Source organism: Otolemur garnettii, unplaced genomic scaffold (genome assembly GCF_000181295.1).
Source record: "Otolemur garnettii isolate 467f Iridium unplaced genomic scaffold, OtoGar3 scaffold00113, whole genome shotgun sequence".
Classification (NCBI taxonomy): Eukaryota; Metazoa; Chordata; class Mammalia; order Primates; family Galagidae; genus Otolemur; species Otolemur garnettii.
The window spans coordinates 5,607,963-5,632,244 of record NW_003852508.1 but is presented as its reverse complement, the minus strand read 5'-3'; the positions used below and the strand labels follow the sequence as shown (position 1 = coordinate 5,632,244).

At 42.6% G+C, this 24,282-nt stretch overlaps 1 protein-coding gene and 1 pseudogene across 2 annotated transcripts in view; one reads left to right on the top strand and one right to left on the bottom strand.

The window, feature by feature from the left end:
* SLCO5A1 (solute carrier organic anion transporter family member 5A1) overlaps positions 1–24,282 on the top strand; it is a 156,797-nt gene that overhangs the window by 67,699 nt on the left and 64,816 nt on the right. For both annotated transcript variants that reach the window (XM_003797257.1, XM_023517554.1), the window contains 2 exons: positions 6,473–6,605; positions 11,462–11,679. In XM_003797257.1, the coding sequence (XP_003797305.1) occupies positions 6,473–6,605; positions 11,462–11,679 (351 nt within the window). The remainder of the gene's footprint in view (positions 1–6,472; positions 6,606–11,461; positions 11,680–24,282) is intronic.
* LOC105887741 lies at positions 18,740–20,969 on the bottom strand (annotated as a pseudogene).

Below are 24,282 nucleotides of genomic sequence, written 5' to 3'. Positions count from 1 at the left end.
CTTGTGCCTTAGCCGCTTGAGCTACAGGCACCAAGCCACCTGACTGATTTTTTAAAAAATTATTTGTTGTGTTCTTGAGAATTTTCTCTAAACGAATTCATATTATATTTTGTAATCAGTACAAAATGTTTTAGGAAAACCCCTAAAATTTGATCTTAAAAAATAGCAATAGGTATAGGCCCATGCCTAACTTCAGGAAGATACTCTGCATTGGCCCTTCTTTTTTTTTTTTTTTTTTTGAGACAGAGCCTCAAGCTGTCCCCCTGGGTAGAGTGTCGTGGCATTACAGCTCACAGCAACCTCCAACTCCTGGGCTTAAGCGAGTCTCCTGCCTCCGCCTCCCAAGTAGCTGGGACTACAGGCGCCCGCCACAACGCCTGGCTATTTTTTGGTTGCAGCCGTCATTGTTGTTTGGCGGGTCCGGGCTGGGGATTCGAACCTGCCACCTTAGGTGTATGTGGCTGGCGCCTTAGCCGGTTGAGCTATAGGCGCTGAGCCTGCATTGGCCCTTCTGTGAGGAAAGATTGTGAGATTCTTTTTCCCAAAGCCCATTCGCCCAGCTTGTCATAGAAACCAACTCCGGGATCACCAATAGTGACTCCAGAAAAGATAATTTATTGGCAGGACACAGTGGCTTGTGCCTGTAGTCCTTGTAATCTCAGCACTCTAGGGGGCTGAGGCAGGATCACTGGAGCTCAGGAGTTCCAGACTAGCCTAAGCAAAAGCAAGACTAGGGAGTCCCTCCGTGGAGGGAAGCTGCCGGAAGATATGAACGGGCAAATGAGATGGAAGCACGGTCAGGAGAGAAATGGTGTCCAAGGCCAAGGAGGCAGGCTGGGGTCAAGGTGAGGACAGAAATGTTAGCTGGGCAGTGAAGTGATTGCAAGAGAAGGGGGTGAAGAGGAAGATGACTTCAGGGGGTTCTGGTCTGCATTGTGTCCCCCCAGAATTCATGTGATGAGGCCTTTATTCCTAATGAGACTGTACTTGGAGACAGAGGCTTTAGGGGAGTAGATTACTAAGGTGAAATGAAAGCATGAGTCCTGATCTGCTGGGCCCGGCACCTCCTAAAAAGAGGAAGAGAGACACTTGTGCTCTCTCCCTGTGTGTGTGCAGAGGAGAGGCCGCCTGAGGACACAGAAAGAAGGCGGCATGTCAAGCCGGGAGCAGAGGTCTCATCGGAAACCAACCCTGATGACGCCTTCATCTTAGACTTTCAGCCCCCAGAGCTGTGAGATGGTGAGCAACTGTTGTGTAACCACCAGCACTGTGGTGTCTTGTTAAGGCGCCCTGAGTAGACAAGGACAGTGTCTGAGCCTGTGACCATGAGCATGTGATGACGGGCCGGGCGTTCTTTTGGTTGTAACCTGTGTGTCTTGCCGAGGTTAGGAGGAAGCAGAGCCAAACAAAGCAGGAAGCAGAGACATAGGCTGGGAAATAAGGGACAGGCTCGTTCTTTTTATCACGAGAGGCGATCAATCCATAAACATTTATTGAACGCCTCCTGTGTCCAGACACTGCACCGTGTGCATTAGGCATATGGCATGATAACAAGACAGCTTGTTTCTGTATAGTCCTTGTTCCCGTTTGTGCCATGTGCCGTGCACGCTGTGGGCTTCACAGGTACAGCAGTAAGTACTTTTACTATGTCACCTGCTGATGAAGAAACTGAGGCACAGAGAGGTCAAGCAACCAGATGAAGGAGGTCACACAATTAGTAGGAGTTAGTGCTGGGATTTGAACACACGTTTTTGGAGTCTGTCCTTTAACCCACGTAGTACTACATACAGTGTGGTTCCTGCTGTAAAGGTTGTAGAGCTACTTGAAAAGACAAGATATAAATATTTGAAGAGATAAGTGGAAGTAGAAAGTAGGGCATATTTAATCTCCAATGAATGGAATGCTTTAGCGATCTCTCCAAGGGGAGTGTGTGCTCCCCAGGGTATGTAAGACAAGACACTGGAGTGTAGGAAGAAGAGATCAGAACTTTTGTTTAGATTTATGTTAGCAGTTCATTGAAACTTCCAGTGTAAGCTCTTCATCGATGGGATAGTCAGATCTGATAGGAGTCAAAAAGAGCATGAAGTTATCAAGCTCTCTGGAAGAAATACGGACTGATACCTACTGGCATTGGCTGAGATCTCAAGTGACAATGTGTGCTGGGGAAGAGTTCCTTCCTTGATGGCTAGTGCTGTTAACAAAAGTAGAATGTCCATTGACTGCATGGGAGTGGCCAGAGCGCTGGGGAGTGGGAGTGCCCGGGAGGGGGAGTGCCCAGGGGCCCTGCACCTCCCTCACTCTTTGGGTATTGGGCTTTTGGCAGGGCACATCACTAGCAAGAATCCCTGCCCTTGAGGACCTTATGTTCCAGTTGGGGAGGACTGATGATAAACAAGGTGGAACGAGAAAATACAGTAGACCTCTATTGTTGACCCATCCCTACATTGACCACCTCCTTAAGTGGATCTGATTTTCATAGACCAGACATGCACCGTACAGACACATCAGTGCAGTAGGCCTACTTCTGTATGTTGACCATCTCTGTATGTTGACCAGTTCATTACAGTCCCTTGGGTGGTCAACTCAACAGAGGATCTATGTAATGTGTCAGGAAGGTCATATATGCTAAGGAGAAAATAAAGCAGGAAAAGGGAGTGTTAAGAATTGGGGGAAGAGTCTTCAATTTTTATATAGGTTAGCAATGTCAGGCCTCAGAAAGAATGGGCGAGTAGTGACCTGGGGAAGTTAGCAGATGAATCAGGTGGCTGTGTAGGGGGAAAGATGCAACGTGCACACACACGGGCACATGGAGCAAGTGCTGAGACCCTAAGATGGGGATGTGCCTGGAAGGCTGAGGGGTGAGGAGGCCTGTGTGACTGCAGCCCAGCGAATGGGCAGGAATGGCTGATGAAGGGGAGATGGGGGGAGGTGGCAAATGTGCCAAGTGGTCCTTGTAGCCACACACAGAATGCACTGTGAGTGAGACTGGACACTGGAGGGTGTGAGCACAGAAGCGGCGTGATCTGGTTCGTGTTTCTGGAGGATCATGAAGGCTGCTGTGTTGGGAGCACAGCGCGGGAAGGAGGGCAGAAGCCTGGAGACCAACTGGAAGGCCGAGAGCGGTTTTCCAGATATAGGAGTGAGTCCGCTGGACTAGAAAGAGCTTGCCATGTGATAAAAATATATGTTTTTGATTCCATTGCTGACTTTTGAAAAGCTTTGTCTCTATTTTGTAAAGTACTTAAGGCATCTTTGTGAATGCCGTTTAATTAAGTTTACATTCACTGGGTAATTGTGTGGTCTTGCCAGTACACAGCCTGCGCAAGGCTGCTCAGCGCCCCAGTGCCCCAGGCAGAAACAGGATGGCAGAAATACCCTTTTCCTTGTCTGTGTTTGTAAGACAGTCTCTTTCATGCCAGAAGAACTATTTTGGGAGGATGATTCCTGTCACATTTTGGCCTCATTACACTTTTAAGTTGTAAATGATGCTGGTTTGCCTGGAGGTATAAACATAAATTTTCTCTTTGCGTGCATATGGGAATACCTGCAACTGAAAGAGTACTTTCCATTCTTGAGTTACAGTCTGGGGTATAAACGAGGAGAGTAACCTGATCTTCATTAAAATTCTAATTTTATTTGTGAAAAGCATGCTTCTAAAAGAGTACCAGTTGCTTGTGGCTCTGCGTCCGTTCTCCATTTCCAAACACAGATGGAGAGTGGAAGAACCTCAGGTCTTATTGTTACAAGCAGATGATTCTGTAAAATAAGCACTGTGCTTTCTCTTCTGAAAGAGTGTGAAAAGTGAGAGCAGGTGTTAAATTACTGTCTTGCTGTCTGTAGTTAAAGTAACAGAAGGTTCAAGATTATTCAAAGTTTATTTAGTTGGGGTGATAAAGTCAGGTGAAGCCATTTTGATGATCTTGATTTGCTTTCTGGTAAACACAGTACTATTTAAAAGATATGGCAAACATTTTTATTTATTCAGTGCTTAAAAATGCACATGGTGTGTGTGGGGGTGGTGGTGCCAAGGGAAACCCCTTCACCCACTGAACCCTCCTGAGAAATCCACTCACAAAAGACAGATTAAGTGGAAAAAAGACACACACATGTATTTAACTAGGCCTGAGGAGAATCCGAGAGTGACTCCGCACCGGGAAGGGGGGCTGGAAACTTACACACCATCTTGGCAAAACAGGTTGTGGGGGCTCGGCGCCTATAGCTCAACCGGCTAAGGCGCCAGCCACGTACACCTAAGGTGGCGGGTTCAAATCCCCAGCCCGGACCCGCCAAACAACAATGACGGCTGCAACCAAAAAATAGCCGGGCGCTGTGGCGGGCGCCTGTGGTCCCAGCTACTTGGGAGGCGGAGGCAGGAGACTCGCTTGAGCCCAGGAGTTGGAGGTTGCTGTGAGCTGTAATGCCACGGCACTCTACCCAGGGGGACAGCTTGAGGCTCTGTCTCAAAAAAAAAAAAAAAAAAAACAGGTTGTGGGAGGGAGAAAAAGAGATTCCACTGAGGGGCAATAAAGTATTTTTAGGGAGAATGAATGGATCTGGAATAGAGGCTAACTTGTGAACAGTTCTCTTTGACTGTTGAGAGTCTGTTCTTGGTCTTATAGAGAAGGGAAGAAAAAACAATTGCTCTCGGTGGGTCTGGATCTTAGGCAGTTAAAGGAACTTCAACTTCTTTGGGTGGCGGAGGTGGGGAAGGTCAGGGAGCCCTGGAGGCTTCTTCAGTTCTGTTTGTCAAAGCTCCATACTTGGGGATATCAGTTTCTGAGCCCCAGCATTGGCACTCAAGATGAGAAACACTTAACAACTGACTTTGTTATCATGACTTACCTACAACGGTGCCTTAGATGTGTTTATTGATTTGTCTCCAAATAACTGAGTTCAAATAGGAAAAAATTGGGTTTGGAACGTGGCTAGATATTTCTATGACTCTCAAGGAATTCCTTATTCTATCTTAAAATTTTAAAATTGGCAAAATATTATTTAGTTTAGAATTTAACTAAAATGGACTAATGTCTTTGTCCATTTGTGTTGCTATCCCGGCAGAGGTGTCTAACCCTCAGCCCTCGGGCCACGTGGGGTCGGGTGAGAACTTTTCTGCTTATCTGTGGTGTTGGATATCGCAAAAATTATGTGTGGACTTTTTTTTTTCCTCATCAGATTTTGTTAGTGTTTGTGTATTTAATATGTGTCCTAAGACAATTCTTCTAACCATATGGCCCAGAGAAGCCAAAAGGTTAGACACTCCTACAGGAAAACCTGAGGCTGAGTAATTTATAAATAAAGGTGTCTTTGGCTCCTGGTTCTGTGGGCTGTACAAGAAGCATAGAACCAGCATCTGCTTCTGGTGGGGGCTTTCGGAAGCTTCCACTCTTGGTGGAAGGGGGAAGGAAGAGAGAGGAGAGAGGTGCCAGACTCTTTTTAGCGATCAGTTTGTTCAGGAATGAATAGAGTGAAAACTCACTCATTAACTACCGGGAGGCCCAAGCACGAGGCCATTCTTGAGGGGTCCAAGGCCCCCCTAACACCTTCCACTATGCCCTACCTCTAACACTAGGGATCACATTTCAACATGAGGTTCGGAGGGGACAAATATCCAAACCAAATCAATTACAGAAGGGAAAGTAGGAAAATAGAAAAAAATTAAAGGAATGCTAATGAATTTGTTATTGTTTGCTATAAGTCAATTTTGATGATAAATTTTTTTTGGATACAATGACAGCCTTTCTGATTTGTGGCCAGGGAGACATACCCACTGTCCTTCCCCTCGACCCTGGGCATGTGCTGTGAAAAACTGTTTTCTAGTCTATCTGTGGTTGGTGCTTTCCATTTGGACCTTATGACACAAAGGAGATTTATTCATCTTTAAGTACGGTTCTTCAATTAACGATAAACTAAATACAGTGTAAGACCTTATGTGATTCTAAAGTGATGGTTTAAAAAATATTAGCAATTTGAGGGCATGTAAGTAGCTTCACAAATTTAACTGAATTCTGCCTCCATCCTCATGCCAAAATCTGTCATTGAATTCCCTGCTAGAATCTTCCAGCTATGCAAGTGACAACTACATTTGTTTTTCTTACTTTGTGATCCCCCTGCTCTCTCACCTTCTTTCTCTTGGTTGTTCAATGCTTCATTAACTAGCTGGGCTCTTTTAGAAACTTGTGTGTAGTAGTTCTGGAGGTGGAGCCAGAATATTTATATTAAAAAATAAAGGCAACTAAAACTCTCTCCAGGGGATTCTGATGGTTTATGTTAAATAAAGGATGGCTTAATAAATAAATTAAATAAAGGGAATGCTTGAAACCCGGATGTCTATGTAGACACACATCTCTGAAGGTCTCCATCTCTGGAAGTTAACTGGCTGTAACTGTGGCTTATCGATGCTATGACAGTGGAGTTAGGGCTGGCGTGTAGGGAAATGTTGCTGTATTTCACCTTTCCCCTTCTGTCTCCTCAGCTATCATGTATGTGATGGGAGCGCTTGGCCCTGCCGTGGGATATTTATTAGGTGGACTTCTTATTGGTTTTTATGTTGATCCCAGAAATCCTGTTCACCTTGACCAGAATGACCCTCGTTTCATTGGAAACTGGTAAGAATTGTTTTCTAATGTTTTGCACTTCACTTCTTTATAATGATAGAATCATAGTACTCTCGCAGTTATAATAAAATTTCACCAAGGGGGAGATGAAAAACAGCTGAAAGAACCCTGGGAGGGGAATTACAGGCAGAATAATAATCCTCCCCCCAAAGACAGCCATGTTCTTATCCCCTGATCCTGTGAATATGTTATTTTACATGGTGAAGGCACTTTGCAGATGTGATTAAGTTAAGGATGTTGAGATTATTTCAGATGACCTGGGCAGGCTCAGTGTAATCAAAGTGAAGAGGGAGGCAGGAGGGTCAGCCAGAGAGGGAGCTATGATGACTGAAGCAGAGGTTGGAGTGATGTGCTTTGAAGGCCGAGGAAGGGAGCGGTGAGCTAAAGCATGCAAGGAGATCTAGGGAGAAGCAAGGAGCTGGCTTCCCGCCTACAGCCTGCAGAAGGAAGGCAGCCATTCCAACCCACTTTCCTCTTCTGAGCTCCAGAACTATAGCACTGATCAGTTTGTGTTGTTTGAAGCCACTGGGTGTGTGGTAACCTGTTACAGCAGCCATAGGAGACTAATACAGGGTGTTGACAGCGGCTTCGTCTGCATCAGAGTGTTTCCTTCATAGCAGCACGAAGGACAAGGGCGGCCATGGCTGTGTAGGGACTTCCCTGTTTACGGTAGCCATGACTTTCACTATCTTCTCTGTGCCCACTTTCTTGTTAGATTTGTACTTCTGCTTGACAACCCTCTGCCACTGCCCCCGACTCTGCCACTGTTATTCCTTTGTCCTGCTCTCAGTGATTCTTTTTCTTGGTAGTATTTTGTTTCCCTACATGTGCTAGAGATTTAGCTGTTCTTCTACTCACTAGGCCTTAATCGTCCTGCAGGTAAGTCATGCTTAGTACTCAGGGTGAGAACTGCAACTTGAGTACCACGTTGTTTATCCAGATAATCAGGGCTGTGTTTGAGTACTTTGCAGTCCTCAACTTGAACGTAAAAAGTTATTTCTTCAAGATTGCAAGCACTAACTGGAAATAGTGGTGTCCTGAATTCATTCATTGTACATGGATTGGAAATAGGTACAGATTGCTAAGAAATTTTCATCTCATAACAAAGGGAATATTTCAGTATTAGAAATAACATGTGTCAAGTAATTACAAGTTTCTTTGAATACTTGTTCTGTGTTTCATTACAGGATAACAGCCTCATAATTCTGAGGCTGGTGGGAATTATATTTCACATGTTTTCAAGGCATTTAACAAATATTGTTGTACAACACTTCTTATTTTCACATATACTGCTTTTGAAGCTGGGAGTACGAAGCATAGTTGAATTTTCAAGTCATGCAAGAAGGTGTTCCCCTGACAGCATTGGGGAATAACAGGAGTTTTAAGTTCCTGACTCACAGTGAAATTTTTGGTCTCAGCTGTTCTCTTTTCAGTTCTGAAATAAATCAGAGTGAGGGTTTTATTTTTTTTTTCATTGTCAGAAAACTAGATTACTAAAATACATTTGTGAACGCCCAGTGTGTATCCTGTATTCTGTACAGATGTCCGCGAGAAGGGCATGGTAATTAGGGAACAGCTGAAGGGGGAGAGCCAACCCAGGGGCAGGGAGAAGGAAGGAGGCAGGCACTCCAGTCTTACAAATGATTTATGCTGGCTTTGGAAAGTGTTCTGAGAGACATTAATCTCGTTGGCAGCAAAATGGAGAGATCAGGAGGATAGACTCTGAAGCCACACTCCCCTGGGTTTAAATCCTACTCTGCCACCTAGTAGCTACATGACCTTGGGGAAGTCACTCTGTGCCTCTGTTTTTTTTTTTTTTCCTTCCTTTTAAATCCATAAAAGAAGATAGCTACAGTACCCACTTTACAGGCTAATTGTGAGGAATGAGCGAGTTTGTATAGGCAGGGCTCTGTGTACAGAGTTCCTGTCACATAGTATGTGGTAGCCATTTAGTCCTTTGAACTTAATCAGTGTTCAAGTAACTTCATCCATTTTCATGGCTTAATGTTAGTTCTGTAAATGATAAAGATTGCCAACACAGAAATATATATAATAAAGGTATATTTAAACATGTTATTGAGTTGCTCTGTTTCTAACAGACTTCTACCTTGAACAAAAACATAGTTATTTGTTACCATGTTTCATACAATGTCTAGCAGCAATGAGAAGAAATGAATGAGTGAATCATGTTATTATGTATCGAGTACTTACCATGTGACAAGCATTATACAAAACTTTGCACACATGCTCATTTAAACCTTGTCACAACAATGTAGTTACAAATATTAAGCCCATTTTGCAGACAAGGAAGTTGATGTGCAGGGAATTGAATGACTTCTCCAAAGCTTCAGAGGCAGTGAGAGCTGGGATAGGAAACTGACTCCAGGGCGGAGGTCTTAGTCCACTTAACCCATCCACTTGGTGGAAGGTCTCTAAGTAATGGCTCATGAAAAGGATTTGTGTACCCCAGCCTTTCAAGTTCAGCTGTTCTTGCTATGTCTTTTTCCAACATATAATGCACACTTTCTTGTCTCACTCAGCTTCTCTTAGGGTTTGTTTTAGCAACCTCATTTCTTCATGTGTTATACCAGTGTTACTAGAGACTTGGAGAATGTGGGCTGCTTTGCTCTGCTTGGAAATGACCTCACACTTTCATATTATTTTTGTTTACATGCTGTAGTTCTTCCCCTTCTGTTATGTCCTGTCACTTTGGGCTATTATAAGTGTATCCTTAATGCTGGTATATAATTGTAAGTCAATACCTGGAGGTGGGGTGGGTAGGAAGTGTAGATCCCTAAAAACCAAACCAGCCAAACAAAACTAGCTACCATGAATTGATTGCTGATTTGGGGGTAGACATTTTATTAGGTCCATCATAACATTGTTGTATTAAATTTTGAATGACCTTTGAACTTATTACCTGCCCCCTCCGTATGAGTAGGCTGATTTGGGAAAGCAAAATCATTTCACTAGGATCTCATAGTTGGCCAGTGGTAAAGATGGAATACAAACGCAGGTCTGTCTGAACGCACAGCTCATGAACTGCGCCCTCCACTCTACTGCCTGCCCTCTTCTGAAGAGAGCATGGGAAGCCAAGGGGACTAAGGCAGTCAGGGCTGGAGTGTGTGGAGGGACATTCCAGAGAGGTAAGTCCCTTAGCCACGCTCTAAAAGGGCCAGACATTATAAGGGCTATGTTCACTGCAGACAGATGAAAAAAATTTTTTTAACCTATCTTTTCCAGCAATTTTTTTGAGTACCTAATCTGTATCAGGCACTGAACTGTGATTATGTTCTGACTAATTGAGAGTGCTGGAAGTCTGCCCTGAGTAATCGTCTCAAAATAGAGCCTTATTCTGATTATCTTAAAATTATTTGCTATAACTTGAAATATCTTTGAAAATAGCACACAGGGTTTATTAATGACTGGTTGTAGGAATCCTTCTCTCAACTCAGCTGTGACCTTTAGCAGCTGATAGCCGCACTTTAATAGAAACTTTCTTTTTTAAAAATGGATTTTCACTTTGCAGTTGATCTACATTCATACTAGATTGTATTCAACCCGAATGCTTAGAATGCTGCCTGCATTCTGGTTACAAATAATGGGAACATACTGAGCATTCATGAACTTGGAGGCTTTAAGGGCAGAGTATGGAGTTGTGGCCACCCTGCTGGGTAGGACTAGAGACTTGTTAAGGCAGGGCTGAGAGGGGACTGAGAAATTGCCCTATAGGGAGATTTATGCAAGCGAGAAGCCTAAGACCTCCACACAAGGCTCTTATACAAGAGGGAATTTGAGCTCTACTCTCTACAGTTGCTTCCCAGCTCTCTGCAGCATGACGCCTCAGTGAATTTAAAGGCAGAGTCTCAAGTTTACTTAGCACAAGTCCTGCCTCTCTCAGGAAGCTCTCTGACATGTGTTAATTTCCCCTCTCTGAAGTTTGGTAGCAGTCATTATCTGTGTCACATTATCTCACATTTGTGTGCATTCTTTCATTTCTTGGAGATTATTTCTTGTACTTTTGGCATCCTTACAATAGCTTTACGTTATAGAAAGCAGGATAGCGCTTGTGGCTCAGTGGGCAGGGCGCCGGCCCCATGTACTGAGGTGGAGGGTTCAAATCCAGCCCTGGCTAAACTGCAACATAAAAATAGCCAGGCGTCGTGGTGGGCGCCTGTAGTCCCAGCTGCTCGGGAGGCTGAGGCAAGAGAATCGCCTAAGCCCAGGAGTTGGAGGTTGCTATGAGCTGTGTGATGATGTCATGGCACTCTACTGAGGGCAACAGAGTGACACTCTGTCTCTTAAAAAAAAAAAAAAGTTATAGAAACCAAGGACGTCTAAATGTCTTGGTGATTGTGAGGGTTGGCTAAGGGAGGGTTCAATACATTCCTAAGTGTTTGCAGAAAAACATTTGAATACCACCACCAATTTAACATATATTTCATATGAGATAGTAATGCTTGTATTCTAAGAAAAAAGTGTCTATATCGGTCTACAGAGCTACACAATTTATATTATTCTTCCTTTAAAATGTATGATTTGGTGGTTTATTATAAAATATACATTGTACTAGGGTAACAGTGTTAGTTGCGGAACGCACCCACAGGTGCTCAGAAATACTTGCATTATGAAGCAGGTATGATTATTGAGTATACGTCTCCTATCCACCACAGAAAGGGGGAGTCCCTTTATTTTCTTAGTTTGTTCAACTTCCTATCACTTCACAATTGATGAAGGGAAAAACTTTTCTCTGGAGAAGTTTATGACCTCAGACTCCTGCTTTGCTGATTTGCTCTCGCTCACCAAACAAAAGCCGTAAATGTTATTCACGTTTCCCGATTTTTTAGGTGGAGTGGATTCCTCCTTTGTGCCATTGCAATGTTTCTTGTGATATTCCCAATGTTTACTTTTCCAAAAAAGCTTCCACCGCGACACAAGAAAAAAAAAAAGAAAAAATTTTCGGCTGAAGCCGTTAGTGATGACGACGTCATGAAGGAGAAATCAAATAACAGCGAACAAGTGGATAAAAAAGTTTCTTCTATGGGATTTGGAAAGGATGTCAGAGGTAAAGTATGTCTCTCAAATCCGTACATGCATGGTCCTTGACATCAGTGCTACTCAAAGTGTGGTCCCCAGACCAGAGCTGTCCCCAGCTGCCCGTGGCTGTTCTGCCACTGTATAAATAGTGAGCTTCACAGACAGTGGGGCAAAACTCTTTTAGAAATTTGACCGAGTAATCTGATATCTGTTGAATGTAATAATAATAATAACAAAAGTTGGGCTCTTATTTTGTCTGTTTAAAAGAATTACGTTTCTAGTAATTCGTCATTCGTGTATTTTTGTCAAAGTATCAGTAGATGACAGACTGGAAATAATAATTTTTAAAAAATGGTCCTTCCTCAGAGATAGTTTGAGAAGCACTGATTTAGATCATAAAGATACAGATGTTTGCAGGTATCATTTACTGGAACTAGAAATATATGATTTTTAAAATACTGAATTATGTAACAGGTGGTTTGTTCCAAAGGGACAGTGGCTTTGTTAGTGTGGCCTCGTGTGTATAGAAGGACATGTATAAAACCTACTACCAGAAAGGGATTCTTTTAACAGTACCTCTGTGAAGTGCTTGCACGTGGGTGCAGAGAAGGGTGGCCAGGACACGCACCTCCAAATCCAGAGTAGAAACATTCACAAAGTTTCGGTGATGTGCTCATTTATTTCTTCATTTTTATTTCTCTTAACTATAAACAATGATCATATTAGAACTAGATCAGACAATCTGAAACCTAAAAGATTTGAACTGATGTTAGCCAGACAATATTTGTTCAGTATTGTGTATATATATATATATTTTTAGATGGAGCCTCAAGCTATCCCCCTGGGTAGAGTGCCATGGCATCACAGCTCACAGCAACCTCCAACTCCTGGGCTCAAGCGAGTCTCCTGCCTCAGCCTCCCAAGTAGCTGGGACCACAGGTGCCCGCCACAACGCCCGGCTATTTTTTGGTTGCAGCCATCATTGTTGTTTGGCGGCCCGGGCTGGGGATTCGAACCTGCCACCTTAGGTGTATGTGGCTGGTGCCTTAGCTGCTTGAGCCACAGGCGCCGAGCCTGTGTATATTTTTTGAATGGCAGTCAGTCCTTTTAATTCCAGAAACTATAATATTACATTCCCATTAGTTTCAGCTTTATTTCTTGAATTCTCTGAATTGATTCTTTTTGGTATAAATTGTGAAACATAATATTTATCAAGCGCTGATATCAGTCAAGTTTTTTAAGGCAAAATTTCCGTAAGCACATTATCATCTCTTTTTGACTACAGATGCAGGAAGGTGAAAGAGGACTCTTTCAGGCCCGGAGCAAAGTTACTAACACATTATGGACCTGTCCCTGCAGATCTCATCTGTTATTATAAGAATAATAATAGATGGGACTATTTTAAAATCTGTATTTGTGAAAGCAAATGAAGTGACATTTCACTGAAAATGCTTTTTCCCATTTCAGTTTTAGACGGGGTCCCCTCCTCCCCATTGTTTTGTGACAGTATGGACTTATGGAATTGCCAAAGTGACTTCTTCTTCTCTGATAGCAGAAAGGATCCTGTGGCTGCAAGCATGGCCTGAACTCTTCCCGTGTTGGCTAGCCCATCATTTTTCATGGCTATTGGCAAAGGAGTGGTTTTTAACAGCTCTATTCAAACAAAGTTGATGTTAAAGAATTTAGAACAGGATAGACTTAGAATCTTAATTTATGGGGAACATTAAGGCATAGGTAAGATAAAATTGTATATTTTATAGCTTGGGGGTAGATGACTTGAATGTAAAATACTATCTTGGAGAGTAGAGAAAAGGGGGAGAAGATTGCTATTAAATGCTGACAGTGCATACAGCTGTTGGTGGGAATGAAGTTCTTTTGGAGGATGCCAGAGAGGCAGTGCCATCGATGCCCCATCCACAATCTTGCACCTTACTGATTTCATGGCAGAGGGCTACCAGCTGCCAGGACTGGCTTCATTTGTCTGAAGATTTTCTTTGTAGGCTGGGAAAACTGCTTGGCTCCTGCCAGAGGCCGTCTTCAGATATCAAGGAATTAACACCCAGCTTCCCATCCCCCAAAGAAATCTTAACCAGATGACTGATAAACACCCAGCTTCCTCCCCCTGTGAGCAAGGTGATCTGAGGTGTGTCTCCGAGTCCCCACACCCTGTCCTCTCTTCCAGCACCTCATGGCCAATCTCCCCACCCAGCATGCTCTGAGCCTCCCCATTAAATTACTTGGAGTTGTCCCAGGCCTGCCACACTTAGACATGCAGGTTCAAAAGTAATAAAAGCCACTGCACCATTTACAAATGATTTTTGGAAATTGAATCTTTACCGTATTTTGTTGAATATCTTCTTTTATTGGTAGATATTGTTTTTCTCTGTCTTTGCTACATTCAGTTTGATGGTTCAGGGTAGTTTCTTTCAAAAGCAAAAGTAACAGGGGTCTTTGAACAGTGATGGGTGGTTGGTTTATAAAATCTAATTCTATTCTGATTTTCTTGGTAGTATTTCTGATAAATTTTTCTTTTTCACTCTATACCTTGTGATGACCAATCCTGCTTCTGTCGCTAGACCTCCTGATCAGGAGACAGTGCTGATTTACTTTGTTCTTCCAATTGTACTGGATTTTCTACTTGTATCAAAATTGGAAATTTAAGAGGCGCTTTGTCTTGTTAGGAAAAAAATACTGTTTTAATTGAAAATGTTTTGCTAAAAATGATTCAAGTGATAGTGATGATGTTAGAATATTGTTCAATTAGAATATTTAAAATTAATTCACATTTATCTGGTACACATTGATTTCCTTGAAGCGGTTCTCAACCTGTGGGTCATGACCCCTTTGGGGGTCAAACGACTCTTTCACCTTTCACAGGGGTCGACTAAGACCATCGGAAAACACATATTTCCAATGGTCTTAGGAACCGGTACACTGCTCCTCATGTGTGGGGTCACCACAACATGAGGAACTGTATGAAAGGGTCACAGCATTAGGAAGCTGGAGAACCACTGCTTAGAGTATCTAATATTTATCATTTGAAGGCTGTGACTGTCTAATGTTTACTATGTTTCAAAAGGACAACTTAAATTTCTGGGAATCACTCTGCTAGTGATATAATTTGTATGTTTTTACAAAGCTGAGATTCACTATCGAGGTCTTGCATTAAAGAATGTTTGCAAAGCTTTCATTTTGAGTTAAATCTGACTTTGAGGCTGGGTGGGATGGCTCACCCCTGTAATCCTAGCCCTCCGGGAGGCTGGAGGGAGTGTGTGGATTGCTTGAGCTCAGGAGTTTAAGACCAGCTTGAGCAAAAGCAACACCCCATCTCTACTAGAAATAGAAAAATTAGCCAGGTGTTGTGGTGGGCGCCTGCCTCAGCTACTTAGGAGGCTGAGTCAGGAATACCGCTTGAGCCCAGACCTAGTTTGAGGTTGCTGTGAACCATGATGATGCCACTGCATCCTACCCAGGGTGACAGAGAAAGACTGTCAAAAAACAAAACTAAACTAAACAAAACATATCTGACTGTGAGTCCCAGATCTTTTGTTTTTTTCTGGAGCAGGACTTTATTTTGGTCTTTATTTTATATTTGAAAATTGAATACCAGTATTAGCTCCTCCAAAGAGGAGGTGGATGGAAGTTGGTAACTTACACTTCCTTGAAAAGAGAACTATTTGGGCCATAGAGAATGGTGCCCTTCGCGGAAATTCTGTTGCCTAGAGAATGAGAGAAGGAAATTTACTGCACTTTCCATTCTGTCTCCACATTTTTATGACAGACATTGGGAAAATCAGATTCAGTGTTTTCATATTCTTATTATAAATTATGCAGGAATAGGGCTGATTTAAAACCCCACAAAGGGCAAAGTAGAATTCTCAGTGTGTCTGCATTACATTCCACAAAGAGATTAGCATTGATTCCATCAAAATCTTACCAATAAAAATAAACACTTAAAATATTTAAGTGGATCAATTTTCCCGGGGTTTGAGGTCTAGCATTTTAAAACCCTCCAAATTTAACTGGGCATCTTCCTATCTACAAAAATGTTGGTGGCAGCTCACTGTAAAAAAAAAAAAAAGTACTTTCGTGTCCATTTTTAATCTTTCAAGCTTAATTGCTTAGCATTATACTTCAGCATAAATGGCAACAAATTCTTCTCTGCTACAGTTTTGTCTGTGTTAGAGTGCAACATCCTTCGAATGCTAACTAAATAAAATGGTTACACTGAGGTGATAAACTGAGTTAAAGAGGCCATAGAAAGTTACAGAATTTTGTTCCTCAGAGGATAAGGTTGACAGCATTAAACTCGCTACATATTCCCTCTTCCAGAATGTGGGAGTAGTAAAGATGAATCAGCCATGGTTTATCCTCAGAGACCTTAGAGTCCACTGGGGTGGAAGGCAAAGTACAGATAGAAATAAGTGAAAGACCCTAAGAAGAGATAGATATGGTGGTGTGGAGGTCAGAGGCTGGCGAGGGAACATCTAGTAGAGAAATCAGGGAAGGCTGCCTGGGGGAGGTGGCATTTGAGATGACCCTTGAAAGATTGAGAGAATTTCAGTAGGTGGAGATGTGTAGGCATATTCCAGGCAGCGGAGCACAGGCCAGAAGGTAGACCTGTGCAGATGAAAATGCTGAACAAGTTTTCTGTTGCTGGTGGGTTGCAGGTATGTGGTAGAGATTGAGGAGACAGGTTGGGAAGGTAAGGTAGTCTATGTAGTGGTGACTGGGAGGGGCAGCTTTTCACGAGACTCTTCCCTAATGGGGCATGGAGAGGTATGGACAGGATTTGGCTGCACAACAAGAGGTAGATTCAGGAGAGAAAGGAGTAGACTGGAGGGAGGAGACCTGTGTGTGAAGCTAGGGACAGAGCCCAGGTGAGAGGGTTTGGCCAGTAGACAGGAAGGCGAGGCCAGCAGTCTGCCGGGCAGGTTCTTCTGCTTTGACCCTTTCAGTCTGCTTTGGACTGAGCAGCCAGGGGGACCCTGTTACAATGCCAGTCCTCTGCTCAAACTCCTGCCTCACTCACAGAAAGGTCCCCTCCTCTATGACCTATGTGATCTCAGCTCCGGTTATCTCTTTACCCCATATCCTTTTCTCGGTCTCATCTGTTTATTCTGTTTCAACCACACTGGCTCATTGCTGGTTCCCAAATGAGCCAGACATGCTCTCACCCCAGGGCCTTTGCACCTGCCAGGCCTGTGCTGGGAGTGCTCTTAGGGGTAGTCTTACTCAGCTGGCCCCTTTTCAGCAAGGGCTTCCTTAGCCACCCTGTTTAAAGTCTCCAAGCTCCTCTTCAAAGCTTCTTCACTCCTTCCTTTCTTTATTTTTTCCCTCAACACTCATTACTAACCTACTATATATATTTCACTCATTTTCTTATCTATTGTCTCCCTGGTAAGAAAATAAGCTCCACCAAGGCACAGCTTTGTGGTTGTTGTTGATTACATCCCCTGTTGAGTTTATACCACTTAGTAAGTACTCAGTGAATATTTGATGAATGAATTATTGAATGAGAAGAAGAAAGAAAGACGTCACTTCCATAGGATATGAGAATTGATATGAGAATGATGGGGAGGATGGTACCTATGGCAGTTTTGAGGTTTCAACTTACATAATGGGGAAGGGAACTAGAGGGGAGAGAAAGAAGAAATAAATTCTGAATTTGAGTTGCACAAGAACTTCTAGAACTATAGCATGTATCCCTTTGCTTGGTGTTTTAAAACCTATGGATGTGTTAGGGTCCATTCCAGACTTAGTAAAGGCGGGGTCACCAAAAGCCACATACCTAGGCTATGTTATCTTAGCCCTTTTGCATATTGCCTTTGCTGAATTGCTCTTTAATTTTATGTTTGCAGCTGCTTGAATTTCTCGGATTTACCAGGATTAGTATTTGGTGCCCTTCCTATTAAATCTCATTTCTTTATAACAGGGGTGCTTGACCTTAGCCTACGGTAGCATCACCATGAACGCTTTGTAAAGCCCAGATTGCTGGGCGCCCATCCACTCTCTGGGACTGAGAAGTAGGATAATTATATAACATCTTCTCTGGTGCCCAGGAAACTCAGAGTCAAATCTGCAGCTCAGGAAAAGTCTTACGGCCACAGCTAGTTCTTTTCCCTGGTGTTGACATTCTGGTCTATTTGTTTTCTCTGTATCCATTTCTTTGTTTCACTTCTCTTTTTCTTATATTTGCTTATATCTGTGTATTTTTACAATAGGCCAAACCTTTAGATTCAGACATATGGCTTATGAGATAAAACATGAATAGAAACAGGCCTGGCAAAGAATCCTCCTCACCCCCAAAGAAAGCTCTTTCTTTCCTTTTTCTTTTTCTTTTCTTTCTTTTTTTTTTTTTTTTTTTGCAGTTTTTGGCCGGGGCTGGGTTTGAACCCGCCACCTCCAGCATATGGGGCCAGTGCCTACTCCCTTGAGCCATAGGCTCCGCCCTGAAAGCTCTTTCTTTATACTCAGTGTAAAATAACTGTGGGCTAACTCTTTAGAGTCGTCTTTACTTAAAAAATATATATATATAAAAATACTCATTAATGTCAGATTTAAATGAGGAAGATGGTCCAGAGCCCTGACAATGTATTCTGGGCCCTGACGGCTGCCATTTGCGCCCACGTGTCACAGGTGAGCTGCTCATGGCTAGATGTGCTAAGACTACAGGGGACTGTGGTGTGCTGGTGTCATCTGGTTCCTTCTGTCTCTTCCAGGCAACCAGCAAGTGCCATGTGCTGGTGTATTCTGGAGGGGAAGGACTTAGAATACTTTACTGGGAACTTGTGACTAGGGGGCCCCGGGGCTCATTTATTTCAAAGAAAATGAGCAGGAAATGGGGGTATGTAGGTCCTATTATATTTTGGCCATGTTGTATAGAACAGGCAAATTTGGTTTTGTTTTTTTATATGAAAAAAGCCTAACTGAAAATAGTTTGAGGCCCCCCAGATAACAAGTATGGAAAAGGATATAGTATACCTGCTGTATACCCAGAACATGCACGAGATGGCGCAAGTCTTTTTCTTTTTTTTTGCACTTCTAATATTTTATTCAGAAAAAAACAAAAAGGGCAAAAACAAAAATCCTGGTCATTTGCAGTATCTGTTGGCTTTCAATTTGGCTCTCCTATCGAGAAGGGTCTCATGCAAAAATCCATCTTTCTGAGCCTTTTAAAGAATTTTACTGTCTTCTTTACTTGTTGTAAGCTTATGGTCTTAGAGCTCTGAAATTTCTTTTTTTTTTTTTTTTATTGAATGGTAACTATGTACATTAATGCACTTCTGGGGTACAGTGTGGGGTTTTCACATGCAATCTGAAATACTTCCATCAACTGGTCAACACAGCCTTCATGAAATTTCTTTACGTAACTCATTTCACTGCTTTACGTTGCCTTTGTCTCCTTGTGGGACGTCGTCTCTTTTCCTGGTTTCCCTTTCAGCACAGGACTGAATCTTTGTCACTTCTTCTTCTCCTGCTGTTTGACTTTTTGCTTCTATGTCACCTGCTTCATTGCATCTAATAAAGCAGCTAGTTGAGGCCAGTAAAGCCATTTTCCATCTTGAAAGACTGGTTCCCACTGTTCTCTCCGTCTAATTGTGTCTGACCACCCAACAAGTCCATCTGAATTTATACCAAGATGTTTTCCATAACCAGATTTCAGGCAATTCTGGAATTGGACAATTTGACAGCCGTACACTGTTCGGGAGGACTGGGGCCCTCATCAGCTTCTTTATGTGGGGCCCCCAGTGTGAAAAGACCATTGTCAAGTGCATGTATGTAGGTTCCTTTATCCATTTCGATGGCTGTGGTTCCTGAAATTTCACTGAAGTTTGTTACTGTCCACCAGATTCCAACAAGATCCAGTTGGGTTTTTTCATCCTCTTCTCTGTTTCTCTTCCTGTCTTTGCTTTTTTCTTCTTACTGTGTGATCCAACTCATGCACAGCCACCATGCACTAGTCTGCAGGGAGGCCTCCGGGACTGGACTGGCAGCTCTGGGGCTCCCGTCCCCCTTCCTCTCTCCTCTCCCAGGGCACCATAGCTTTCTCGGCTCTGAGCCTCAGGATGGTGCAAGTCTTACAGGCCAGAAAGGAAGTTACTCAGGTTTTCACTGCAGGATGATCATGTTTTCATCAGTTTTTGATGCACTAAAAGGCCTTAAAGTATTCAAATCATAGGAATCAAAAGATAAGAGGTAAAGGAACAATTAAATATAGTTGTCTCCCCACCCCATGATTCTGGGACTCCCTATGGATACTTAAGTCCCTGATGTAGGATGGTGTAGGATTTGCATATAACCTACTCACACCCTCTCACTCTCTTTCTTCCTTCCCTCTCCCTTCCCTCCCTCCCTCCCTCCCTTCCTTTTTTCCTTCCCTCCCTGCATCCCTCTCTCCTTCCCCTTCCTACTTCCCTCTCTCTCTTTCCTTCTTTCCTTTCTTTCAACAATCAAGGATCTCAGAAACCTTTTGTATACTTTAAATCACCTCTAGATTACTTATAATACCTAATACAATGTAGATGCTACATAAATGCTGTCACACTGTACTGAGTAATAGCAGGAGAAAACGCCTGTACATGGTCAGTAGGGAGGCCCACATTTGTCTTTTCCCCAATGTTTGTTTGTTGTTTTTTTTTGAGACAGAGCCTCAAGCTGTCCCCCTGGGTAAAGTGCTCTGGCATCACAGCTCACACCAACCTTTAACTCCTGGGCTCAAGCGAGTCTCCTGCCTCAGCCTCCCAAGTAGCTGGGAACACAGGTGCCCACCACAATGCCCAACTATTTTTTTGGTTGCAGCCGTCATTGTTGTTTGGTGGGCCCGTGCTGGATTCAAACCCGCCACCTTAGGTGTATGTGGCTGGCACCTTAGCCACTTGAGCCACAGGCGCCGAGCCTCCCCAGTGTTTTCAGTCTGTGGCTGGTTGAGTCATGGATGTGGAACTCACAGATACGGAAGGCCAAGTGTATTTCAAGTTCTTATAAAAGGAGGGAATCAAGGAATTTCATGAAGAGATGTTAAAGGAAGCTATTTGATAATCCGTACCCATAGGATTTTAATTTAAAGAGATGACTGAGTGATGAGGTTGCTGCCCAGAAAGAAAAATTTGTTACTTATATTTCTCAAGAGAAGGGAATGTGAAAGGCACTGTGACTTTTTTTTTTATTTTGCAGTTTTTGGCTGGGGCTGGGTTTCAACCCGCCACCTCTGGCATATGGGGCCAGTGCTCTACTCCCTTGAGCCACAGGCGCCACCCTGGCACTGTGACTTTTGAATGGATGGTAACTGTAGCTGAAGGAGTTACCCTCTGCCATGCAGAGCCCTAGGAGTGAGAGCCAGAGCCTAGGCCAGAGCGTTATCAGAGGGTTCTGGGAGACAGCTTGGGATTGACTGGTTTGTATAATGTCGGTGGCCCTGGGCAAACAGAGACGTCTGGGGCCTAGCCCTGGCCCTGGGTGATTTAGGGAAGTGGGAATCTTAGCCTGTTATGTGAGTTAGACAAGGAGATAATTGGGGGTGCAGACTTGGATTGGTTGTGCTCCCACTGGGCTGAGCATTTTTGCTATTTCTGAGAATTGGGTGAGCAATTGCTCTCAGGCCACCAAGCTTCTTAAGAGGTCAAAACATTTTATAGTACAGAAAATAAAAAGTGTAATTAACATAGCGGCTTCTGTGTTCTAGCCAGAGTATCTGCTTACGGGCCTCCTTCAGCTACAGTTACCCTCTGAAGTACCCCCATCTCCGTTACTTCACCTCACCCCCCCCCCCCTTCCGAGGGCATCCCTCAGCCCTCACAGATAAGGCCTTGGTTCTGCCTGTGTGTTAGGAAACCACCCTGTATTTTGGCAGTATCACATTATTTTCTATTTTATCAATAAAAATCCCAGCCTTTTATACACAGTGACCTTGCTCTCTGGTTGTTTCCATTTCTGGGTCTCTTTGTGTTCAATGTGAATTCTTTGCCTGGTTTGACTTTGGTCTGGGTAAGCTGCCTTTATCTGCCTATTCAATCACTCTGCCCTCAAATTCTACTCATATACACAAAATTGGCATTGTCTAAAGCTTTCAGGAAAGAACTAGATGGGTTCCCACATATCATATAATTATTGAGATAGGTGGCTGGAAATACCTACTTGAGGAATTTCTCTTTTTTGCCTCTCTTGCTTCCACAAATATCTTTCCTGAGCAACTAGTACAGGACCAAGAACTCAGTATTCATATATGAAAAGTCACAGTTGGGGCCCTAAAAAGGAGGCAGAAAGGAAAATAGACCAATATAATATGTTAAGTCTTAAAATGGAAGTATGTACATTCTAAGGAAGATAGAAGGAAGAGAAGGAAGGAATTCCTAAGTTAGCCGCCAGATTTCTGCATCCTTTTAAATTTGCAGTGTTTAATTTTTAAAATTGCAGTGTTTTTCTTAATATAATAAATATATTTATATAGATCAGACAAGATTAGGCACATTTAGGGTGATATAGCCATAGACAACATATAGAAAATTAGAAAGTACATAAAAATAAAATAAAAGTGAAAAAAAAATCTTTTTTTTTTTTTTTAGAGACAAGGTCTTACTCTTATGTCCAGGCTAGAGTGCTCTGGCACAACCATAGCTCACTATAACCTTGAATTACTGGGCTCAAGCAATCCTCCCACTTTAGCCTCTCCAGTAGCTAGGGCTATAGGTGCAGGCCACCATGCCTGGCTAATTGTTAACATTTTTTGGTAGGGACGAGGTCTTGCTACATTACTGAGGCTTATCTTGAACTCCTGGGCTCAACCAATCCTCCTGCCTTGGCCTCCCAAGCACTGGGATAATAGGCACGAGCCTCTGTACCTGGTCTCTAATCCTGTTTCTGAAAATAAATGTTTATTTTTTTAATTTTACATTTTGAACCTAGAGGTGGTGGTTACACAACATTGTGACTGTACTAAATACCACTGAACTGTTCACTTTAAAATAGTTAATTTTATGTTCTGTGAATTTCACCTCAATAAATTTTTTTTTAAGTATGTGTTTTAGCTTAATTTAAACATAAGAAGCAAAATAAACTGCATGGGCTGCTTAACTTCAGATAATTTTTTTTCTATTAGAAGAGATACTGTGTCTGAGGTTATTCATTTCAAAATATTATGAAAAGTATTAAGTGGGGTCAGTATGCTTGTTTGTTATTCAATGTTTATAATTTATATCTTGGTAGAAATTTAAGTTTTCAGGCAATAAAATTTAGTCAACTACTTCACAATAATAATAATTAATCTGTTTTGTCTAATAAATCAAGCACTACTCCTCAGCCCACCTCCAGTTTAAATTAAAAAAAAAGTTGTCAAAAGAACAAAATTAATAGCTTACGTTTACTTTTTGAAGGGCTCTTTAGAAGAACATATCAGAGAAAAGTTGATGTGGAAGCAGAATGTTAGTAGCTAAAAGGTAAAACAGACAAACAACATATCATGGAGAAGGAATTTTCATGCAACCCCAAAAAACAAATCAGAAAATAAATGAGAGGTTAAAAATATATGAAAGTTAACTAGCATATATAAATTAATATTCATAAGTATGACTGTGAAGTTTGAGGGTAATGTCAAATTATGCTATGGATTGCCTAATAATGCCAGTCCATACAACAAAAATATTTAAAGTTTTCTTATTCAAACAGATGGTTGCTCAGATATCTAAAACTTTAAGCACACAAAATACCTCTTTCCTGGATAAATGAAATGCTGTATATTTGCTTCTTCTATTAACATTTTAATTTTTCTTTTTTGGACTTTTCAGTTTATAATCTTAGCTAAATCCACTAAGGATTCTTTAGCTTTAAAGAACTATATGTTAAAAAGGATCATCTAGACTGGGTGCGGCAGCTTATGCCTGTAATCCTAGCCCTTGGAGGCCAAGGCTGGTGGATTGCCTGAGCTCACATGTTCAAGACCAGCCTGAGTAAGACCCTGTCTCTAAAAAATAACTGGGTGTTGTGGTGGGTGCCTGCTACTTGGGAGGCCCAAGCTACTTGGGAGGCTGAGGCCAGAGAATCGCTTAAGCCGAAGAGTCTGAGGTTGCTGTGAGCTTTGATGCCACGGCACTCTACCAAGGGCAACAAAGTGAGACTCTGTCTCAAATAATAATAAAAAACCCAGAGATCATCTGTTCTGTCCTTCCTATAGTACTTTTCTGTTTTTGGTAAGTCCACTGCTGTGGACCACCCTTCATTTTATTACACTTTAACACTAACTCACTCCCAGGAGAAAGTTATGCATCTTTGGAATCGACTACATTTTCTCACAAGCATATGGATATTATTTTAGCATAAATTACTGTAATGACATAATAAAGAATATTAAGGCTCGGTGCCTGTGGCTCAAGTGGCTAAGGTGCCAGCCACGTATACCCAAGGTGGCGGGTTCGAATCTGGCCTGGGCCCGCCAAAAAAACAACAATGACAACTGCAACCAAAAAATAGCTGGGCGTTGTGGCGGGCGCCTGTGGTCCCAGCTACTTGGGAGGCTGAGGCAGGAGACTCGCTTGAGCCCAGGAGTGGGAGGTTGCTGTGAACTGTGATGCCACGGCACTCTACCCAGGGGGACAGCTTGAGGCTCCTATCTCAAAAAAAAAGTTTGCATTGTCGT